Raw genomic sequence first — 9,383 nt, forward strand, 5'->3', positions numbered from 1 at the left:
TCAACCCACACACCAGCTCCAAAGACCTGCAACATTATCTTGCTGCAGATGGTGTCACTATGCATCGTTCAACTATTCAGCGCAGTTTGCACAAGGAGATGCTGTACGGGAGAGTGATGCAGAGGAAGCCTTTTCTGCGCACATGCCACAAACAGAGTCGCTTGAGGTATGATTAAGCACATTTGGACAAGCCAGCTTCATTTTGGAATAAGGTGCTGTGGACTGATGAAACTAAAACTGAGTTATTTGGGCATAACAAGAGGCGGTATGCATGGTGGAAAAAGACCACAGCATTCCAAGAGAAAGACTTGCTACCCACAGTAAAATTTGGTGGCGGTTCCATCATGCTGTGGGGCTGTGTGGCCAGTGCAGGTACTGGGAATCTTGGTAAAGTTGAGGGTTGCATGGATTCCAATCAATATCAGCAGATTCTTGAGAACAATGTTCAAGAATCAGTGACAAAGTTGAAGTTGAAGGGCTGGATATTTCAACATGACCCTAAACACTGCTCAAAATCCACTAAGGCATTCATGCAGAGGAACAAGTACAACGTTCTGGAATGGCCATCTCAGTCCTCAGACCTGAATATTATTGAAAATCTATGGTGTGACTTAAAGCAGGCTGTCCATGCTCAGAAACCATCAAACCTGACTGAACTGGAGATGTTTTGTAAAGACGAAAGGTCCAAAATCCCTTCACCCAGAATCCAGACTCTCATTGGAAGCGATCAGAAGTGTTTGGAGGCTAAATGTCAACTAAATGTTGATGTAATTTTCTGTTGGGGTGCCCAAATTTATGTACCTGCCTAATTTAGTTTAAGTTACTATTGCACACTTTCTGTAAATCCTATAAACTTCATTTCACTTCTCAAATACCATTGTGTTCATCTGCTATATGATATATTTAAATGAAATTGCTGATCCAAACAACCAATGATTTATGAAGGAAAATCATGAAAATTATCAGGGGTGCCCAAACTTTTGCACACCACTGTAGATGTCAGTATTTGTCGATGTGAAAACAATCGAGGCCACAAACAGCAGTAAGCATGATTTTTATGCTGTCACGTTTTAACATCGCAACGTGCGAGTCTGTGTGGACTGAAACAGGTTTGGAGCGTCCGCTAGGACAGCTGCATGCCGTTCTGCAAACTTTTCAGTGTTAGTGCGCTTTAAAAATCGTCTCACTTGCTGCACATTATTAAATGTTTCTTACATTTCACGGCTGACAAAACGTAATGTTGCTGTTGACCTTTAAGTTTTGCAGAGCTGAAACAATCAGGTACAGCGTCTCTGCGCGACATGAGTCAACACTGACCTCCTTTGTTAGCAGCGTCGACGGCCTCTGCAGGCAAGCCAAACTGGTTCATTAGAGGCCCCAGCTGCCCGGACGCCAGCGCGCTGCTGAACATGCTCATAGCCTGCAGAGAGACCATAAATACCAACAATAAGGACAAATGCCACTACAAGATGCTAAATGCCAACAACCCGGATCCTCTCAAACACACCGTATCTCAGTTCAGATGAAATTTCTGAAATCAAGGATAATAAAATATTTAGGTTTAGTAGGAAAATGTGTGCATTTATCAGCCTGAAACTGCTACAGGTGCAACAAATGTGGATATAATATGACACAGCATAAACCAAACACTATAATAAAAGAAGAACAAAGCTACAGCAGTTTTAAATGACAAATGAGGAAACTGTATCACTTTGAAGGGAACAGTCAGTTCCTCTCTGTTTAAAAAAAAAAACTATACAGGACATCCACCTGCTGAAACTGAGGTGAGCTCAGCGTGTTTTGCAGCTCCTCTGAGCTCTGAGGCAGGGACTCTCCGGAGGGCAGATAGGGCATCAACCTCTGCTGAACCTCAGGATTGGCCAAGATGGGAGCCATGATCTCAGGCGTCAGGACGCTCGCGAGGTCCACTGCGGGCAACAAAGACCCACACTGACTGGTTAATGCAAACAACAACATTATCATTCATATTTCAAACATACGAGACACAAAAATCACTTTTTTCAAGCACAGTTAGATGCAAGTGAATCTGTAATCTGTAATTCTGAGCCTCAGTGAGATTATTGCTGCTTTAGATCATGAGGTTTCTTTCTGACTTAAGGGTAATAATTCAGTCATCTGTGCCATAGCGCCATAGAAAATCTTTATTATTGGAGCTTAAACGGTCAAACAATGGAGCTCTCAAAGGGCTTTATGATCTCAGTCACTATTGTTAATTTAGTAAAATTATGATTGAAATTAAAGTTAAAAGGGAAGATAAAGCAGGCTGTGCTTCAGGTCGTGACTACTTTTACTTCTTTGTGTTCCTCAGTTACAAAGTCAGATAAAATCTTCGTCTGAGATGTTTAGTGGTGGCTGTGAGATCACCTGTATGTCGAGTCAGGTTTTGACGTTATCTCTGAGGGTGGATCTGACTGATCCCTAAAGTATATTCTGCTTTACTGCCCTTATGAAGTCCACAAGAATACAGGTTTAAGGCCTGGATGCTGATGTGCTGGGAGTGAATCAAACAGTAAGTTAGGAAGTCTTCATCTGAGAGAACCTCTGTTGGTTCATTCACCAACTAATAACCATTTAACCCCCACAGCCTATCTAAGCATTGCACTGACCAGAACCACAGTGCACCCAGCTTCTAAAGGCCCAATAGGTGATGCTATCAGGTCAATATGGACCAGACCTCTAAGGAATGTTTCCAGCCCCAATCTGGTGCTAGCAATTTGTATCTAATAAAATGTCTAATGAGGGCATATTGTGCAATTTTTCTTATAAAACTTAATTCAATATCACACACTGTCTTTGGCCCTTTTCTTCCTCTGCCATCTTACTTTTTGTATATTAATCTGTCAGCACATCAGCAGGAAGCTGTGCCTAATGTAGCGCAGCACAATGAAATTTAATCAAAACAGCGACAGCCTGCAGAATTTTCAGGGGATTCGTGCTCCTGCAGCAAACTGAATTATAATGCAAAAATTACGCAGAATTAGCGACACTGTTGTGATCACAGTCTTAATTATTTGGCGCTTAATTAGTGAAGATTTCACTAATTAGGTCTAATTATTCATTTACTTTCAGATTTAAAACCAAAAAAACCCAAAAACAAATCTCAGTTTTTAGGAGAACAAAGTTCAATTTTCCTGAAGCTTCCATCAAATCCTCACCTCCCTGGCTGCTGGCAGGTACGTTCATGGTGGCCAGGATGCTCTGCAGGTCTCTCAGCTGGATGGGCTGCGTGGGGTTGGCTGCTGCTGCCGCCACGGAGGACACAGCAGGGGTGGAGGGGGTGGTGGCTGTTGGGGAGGCCGCTGAGGTGGCAGAGGGAGTGATGGGAGTGGTGGGAACCTGGGAGGAGCCGAGCCGACTAGCAGCGGAGGTAGAGGTTGGGGTGACGGCTGTGGACGGACTGTGGATGGAAATGTTTAGCAAAACATTATGTAAAATCACAACCCCTAACCCTTCACCAGAGGTTGTTTGGTTTCCCTGATTTATAAATCATGGCAATCCTCCTGGCCCTTAACAGCGTACACTACATTACTCTGTTTGTGTCGGGGGACCCGATCTTTGGGGTGGACCAATTTTTGGCGCAGCGTGTTTTGGGGTTTGAAAGCCACAGAGATGCTATGTTTAGAGAAAATGTGTCTCAAATGTTCCGATACTCCTGACACATAAGAGATCACTAAGGGTTTTCGCTTCGGTAGCAGTCCTTATTTCCTGGATCGGCTGGAGCTTTCTTTATGCGCCTTCTCAGCTTTGACAAACGTCCAGCTGGGATAACCACATGTACTCAGGGCCTTCTTGATGTGACGTTCTTCTGCTTCCCTGGCCGCTCTGTCTGCGGGGATGGTGTTCGCTCTATGTTGAAGCATCCTGATGACACCCAGTTTGTGCTCCAGTGGCTGATGAGAGTCAAACCTTAAATACTGATCCATCTGTGTTGGTTTACGGTACACATCAACTTTTAAATGTCCCCGATTACTGATGGAAATCTCAGTATAAGAAGGCTAACCTGCCATTTTTTATATCCTCCCTGGTGAACTTGATGTGTTGGTCCACTGAGCTAATGTGATCCGTGAATTGTGGTACATCCTTGGATTTGATTTTGATCAATGGTCTTTTATTGTAAAGCACTTTGTGATTTTTATTTTTGAAAAGTGCTATATAAATACATTTTACTTACTTATTTTCTTACTTATCAGTGGTTGTTGATCAATGGTCATGACAATTTGCATATTAATGATCAAGGAACTGACCTCACAGCCTGTTGTTCGCCAGTGGTGCTAGTTTCAGTCATTATGCAAAGGTACTGTTTTATAAGGCTGGGAAAACCTGCAGTCAGCAGAGACTGAAGAAGTCAACTGGATGAGTGATGAAACATTTCTCCCATTGAAAAAGCTACATCCAGATGAACAGAATCAACTTTTTGGGATTTTGGAAATAATCATATCAGTTGGAGCTCAGAGCTTCTCTGGAAGAAAACTCATGACTCATTACAAACTGAACTCAAAGAAGGATTTAGCTTTCAGGTTGCAAAGCAAAAGTAAACATGCATTCTTTTTCATGACCAGCAGGTGGCGACTTAGCGTTGAAGTATATCGTTAGCTTCATAGCATAATTGCCTAAGTCATTTGACTAAGTCAATGACTTAGGCACTTATGCTATGAAGCTAACGATATAAAAAAAAAGACTCCTCACTTTACCTCTGACCTTAGTGATTTTAATCTCAGTGTCAGAAAAGTCAAAATTGCTCATCTTAAGGATTCAAAAGGGGAACTTGCTAATCATTGGGTGACAGCTCCATATCTATGTCCATCTTTTATATACAGTTCATGGCTAAACTGTTATTTTTAAGGTTATAGTTAACATTTGAGCTCTGCTGTACTGATGCTAAAACCTTCTCTTTCATAGCTTCCCTTTTATTGGAACTTCTCATTTTATCTTGTTTTCCACCTCAAAAATATTCTGGAATCCTTCAATATATTTAACAGAAATGTAAATAAGACACCTTGTGGAGGAGTTGCTGGCTGCAGGAACGCTGCTGCTGCTGCTGCTGCTGCTGCTACTTCCAAGAAGGTTGGCCAAGCCTGGACCAGCCAGTGTCCCGAGACCACCTGTCAATCACACAAACAGAGCTCAACATCTCACCGATATTGTTAATGAGATGTTTTCACGCTGTTAGCTTGTGGACTCAGTCATGAAGGTACTCACCAATCCCTCCCAGTCCAGTTGGTCCAATAAGCTGCATCAGCTGGTTGTGGCTCATGTTACCCAGAAGGCTCTGCAGGCCACCCTCACCTTTACATGCAAGCAGAGAAGACAGGTGACACCCATGAAGGTGAGACAGTTCAGCTTCTTACCCACGACAGGTTTAAACTACGACACAGCGTGTTTGTTACCTCCGAGCGCAGACAGATCGTGTCCTCCGCTGCCGCCGCTGCCGAGAGCACCGGGCATGGGCGGGTTGTTAAGATACTCGTTCACTTTGCGGCAGTACTCGTCATCCTTGTCAGTCTTTGGCTCCTGAGATCAGAAAAACAAAATGCCAGGGTTACTGAACATTAACATTTTGAGGTGTAAAGCAGAACAAGCCTTATTATTGCAATACACAAAAACAAAAGATCATGAATGTTGTTTTTTTGCTTCGTTTTTATCCTTTGTATCCTCTCATTTCCTCTAAACGTCTGCCAAAGGCATCCGGGTCTGTTTAAGCAGTCAACAGAAAGCTACCTGTCCTATGACTTCAGCTTGAATGGGAATATTGCTCACGCTGGAAACTGAAAATCCCTTCCAAGGGAAACTTGGCCTACTACCAAAGAGTGCTGGATCTGAACCAGAAGCAGGAAGATTTGTTATCGGCTTACGTGAAAGGAAGGTGACAGAAACGAGGTGGATTCTTATGTGTAAAAATCAGTCAAATCTGATTTTCAAATCTTTCTTTTTCACTCACTGTGTGTTTTACACCTCTCTGCATTTAATCGTTAGTTATCATTAATCTCTGCCTCTCTTCCACAGCCTGTCTTTGTCCTGCCTTCCTCCCCTCACCCTCAAACGCTCATGGCAGAAGGCTGATTGTTGGGGTTTTCTCTGTATTATTGTAGGATCCAGACAATATAAAGGGTGTTGAGGCAACTGTTGCTGATTGTTGGTTGTTGTTGTGATTTGGCCCTAAATAAATAAAACAGAATTTTAAAAATTGACAATTGAACTGATTTTCCATGTAATGACCCAGGGGCCAGTTATATGGACAGCACAACAGATGAACCAGTTTTTGTCTGCTTGGTTTGAAGTGAACTGGGATGTCATGAGATGATTCTCCTGAATCTTCTTCAATTTAGTGAAAGATTCAGGAGAAAAGTCAGTAACCTTTCGGTAAGAAATAATTATATTTAGCTTGAATAAAAAGAGAAAACATGCTGGGAAACAAAGGATTAGTAAACAGACGAGTCTGGAGCAGCTGCATACCTGCATCCAGAAGAAGAGTCTTTTGGAGCCAGCTTTGAATTTCAGCACATAGACTCGTCCGGTAGTGCACTGATTCACCCGTTTGAACTCGCAGTCATCAGGAAAGATGATCAGGTCCTAAATTGGCAAATGGAAATGACTGCTGTGATATTAAGAAATTCAAACACCAGTTAACCTCATCTGGATGGCGTTACCTACATCGTCCACGTTCCCGGTGGTCCGATCCTTCCAGCAGAAATGGATGAGGGAGTCGTCCGTCTGTTGGATGTAGACCTGACCTTTACGCTTGTCAGGCGTCACCGTGCTGCCCTTCATGGTCATCTTACCGGCACGAAACTCCACCAGGTACTTACTGGAGGAGCCGCGGGACCCAGACACCATGCTGGGGAACAACGCTCCAGAGGCCATGATGATGACGGTGATAAGCACTGACTGGTTTACAGCTGCTTTAGTGACCTAAATATTAGAATAAAATAACATGTAATTATGTTATGGTCCACAATCTTATTCTCTGTGCTTATAATGAGTCAAATAATAATCTTCTCAGATTTTATGACTCTATGATCCTTTCTTTGTAACATCTGTTTGTCTGCAGCAGATAAGATGATCACAGCAGTACAGATTACATAATATATTTGTTTTTTCTCATTTGGTTTTTTTATATTTCATCCTTTTGATTAGCTATTTTGCGACTTTGCATTCAAACTAAACTCAACCTTCTCTGTTTATCATGAACATTGAGGCGATGCATCACGTTGCACAGCACACCCAGCCTCTCTGTATCGACGAGGTCTGGTCACCGACCATCTAACTCCATCTTCTTACCCACGCTACAACAAGAAGTCTCTATAAACTTTGTTTGTACTTTAAGTGAAGCTTCACATTCAAGCACAGCAGAAGGGAAAGCAGCTTCAATCTCTGTTTTCTAGCATCGCACTAAAAATATTAGTTCTGATCTGTCCATCATAAAATGAAAATGACACCAAACTTCACACTCGTTCCTTTTATGAGAGGCTTTTATATGCAAGGAGCAGCTCTATTTACTTTGAACCCTCTAAGCACTCTTCTCCCTGTTCACAAATGACAGCACCTCAGAAGGGCTGTCTGCAGATTGTGATGTTTGCGATGACACGATGGTCATGAGTCTGATGACCTCTTCCAACCTCCCCACTCTGGTAGGCGCTACAGATCAGTCTACACCAAAGTGAGGTTTGGAGATAGTCCTACTTCTTCATTGTTCCATCCACTTTGTGTGGCGAACTGACTGCACAAAAGCTGCAGGGCACGATGCTACCACCACCATGCTTGACAGCTTACATAGTCTGAAAGTCTCACCTTTATTCCTACAAACACACCTCTCTCATTTTTTTGATTGGCAACCTTTTCAGTCAATTTTCTGTCCTTATTCTGATTTCCATCAGGTAGGATATTTTTTCTCCTTACCTAGAGTCCTTGAAATTATAAAATATTCTCGGCAATATATTATCAGCATAAATTCTCACATTTTAGAGCAGGTAAATGTTTGATAGTTCTGACTGAGACAATACCTGAAAGCTAAATCCATTTGTGGGATTTGTTCTGAAGTATAATCATTGCAGCTTTATAACACACACCCTGCTCATGCATTGGATGAAACGCTGTGTAACCACGATGAAGACTAGTATTACCCAGCATTTACAATCATCGCAGACCTTCATTCTGGTCTGCATTTGGATTTTTGAAGCCTAACAGCCAATTTAATGTAAACGTGTCATTGTGTTAGAAGCATTAAGGATTAACACAGCTCTGCTACATCATCGTGATCACTGTAAATCTAACTAAGACTGTGGTTTAGATGCATATTTGATAATGTAGCTGGAGTTAAACCACTGCTTCCATAATAACAACAGGGACAGGAGCAGCCTCCAGCCCCTCACAGATGACTCTGCATCCCACAGCCCGTCCTAAGCTACGTGAGGTCGAGCCCGGGCTGTGGCTCTAAATTCACACACAGTGAAAATAAACCTGTTCCCGTAGTCCACGTTACCAAATTCAAACATTTACATGTAAAGAAATAAGATGTTTTTACTCACGCTTCTCTCTGAAATATCGTTCGGCCGCAGAAAGGTCGGGCTCGGCGTCGGCAACTTTGATTGGCTGAGCGGTGCCGGTGCTTCGCTGTGATTGGTGGAATCATGTGTCAATAAGGTGGACTTTAAATCCGCTGCGCATGTTTGGTAGAGATAACACGAGCCACTCGTTTTACGTATCAAACCTGCAGGTTTGGAGATTTTCATACGTTTACTGAGCTCAGCAAAACATTTTCCAGTTACAGTCTGATGAATCGACAAAGATCTTGTGGAATAAAGTCACTCTGAAAGCAGGAAAAATGTATTAAAGGAAAATATGTCTGTGAAGGTTCTCAGTCATCCAGGCCATCGTAGTGGGACACTCCCACTAGGTTTATATCTGGGACTCTCCACCATTTGACCTTAGAACTGAAGAAGCTTCTCGGATGAGAGGTGAAACGTCTTCAAGTAACTTAAAGAAGTCCAGACGCTTTTCTTTGCAAGCTCCTTTGACTATTAAAGGAAAGTATTTTGAGTGATTAGGGCTCCATGCCATAACTTCCACTTCTGCCTATAGTGAACCCAAGGTGCGCAGATCCCATTAAACTAGAGCTGGGAGGTCAGAAACTCTGATATATCCAGCTTTAAAATAAAATGCAGGCTTCAGGTTTGGCATTTAGCAAGTGGATGACAATAATATTATTGGATGCAACTTTGCCAACTGCCTCTGAGTAAATCTTGAGAGGATGAAAGGAAGCTGAAGGCTGTAATTATGGTCTTACGTGATAGTCTTCTTGCACATCTGTAATTATGGTTAATATGAAGGCAACAAGTTCAGCTGCAGCTCGGTTTTGACACACA

At 42.5% G+C, this 9,383-nt stretch overlaps 1 protein-coding gene across 1 annotated transcript in view; it reads right to left on the reverse strand.

Moving 5' to 3' along the window:
• The window catches only part of LOC146645257 (proteasomal ubiquitin receptor ADRM1-like), a 14,785-nt gene extending 6,020 nt beyond the window's left edge, over nt 1–8,765 (reverse strand). The window contains exons 1-9 of the mRNA XM_085394254.1: nt 8,547–8,765; nt 6,673–6,930; nt 6,475–6,591; nt 5,409–5,532; nt 5,221–5,307; nt 5,018–5,123; nt 3,177–3,418; nt 1,771–1,928; nt 1,318–1,420 (exon numbers count right to left, since the gene is read on the reverse strand). Coding sequence (XP_085250380.1) covers nt 1,318–1,420; nt 1,771–1,928; nt 3,177–3,418; nt 5,018–5,123; nt 5,221–5,307; nt 5,409–5,532; nt 6,475–6,591; nt 6,673–6,930; nt 8,547–8,750 — 1,399 coding nt within the window. The 5' untranslated portion in view covers nt 8,751–8,765. The remainder of the gene's footprint in view (nt 1–1,317; nt 1,421–1,770; nt 1,929–3,176; nt 3,419–5,017; nt 5,124–5,220; nt 5,308–5,408; nt 5,533–6,474; nt 6,592–6,672; nt 6,931–8,546) is intronic.
• Between the last annotated feature and the right edge of the window lie 618 nt (nt 8,766–9,383).

Source organism: Rhamphochromis longiceps, linkage group LG20, assembly GCF_057381845.1.
Source record: "Rhamphochromis longiceps isolate RC_006_pf linkage group LG20, R_longiceps_female_GT1.1, whole genome shotgun sequence".
In the NCBI taxonomy this organism is placed as follows: Eukaryota; Metazoa; Chordata; class Actinopteri; order Cichliformes; family Cichlidae; genus Rhamphochromis; species Rhamphochromis longiceps.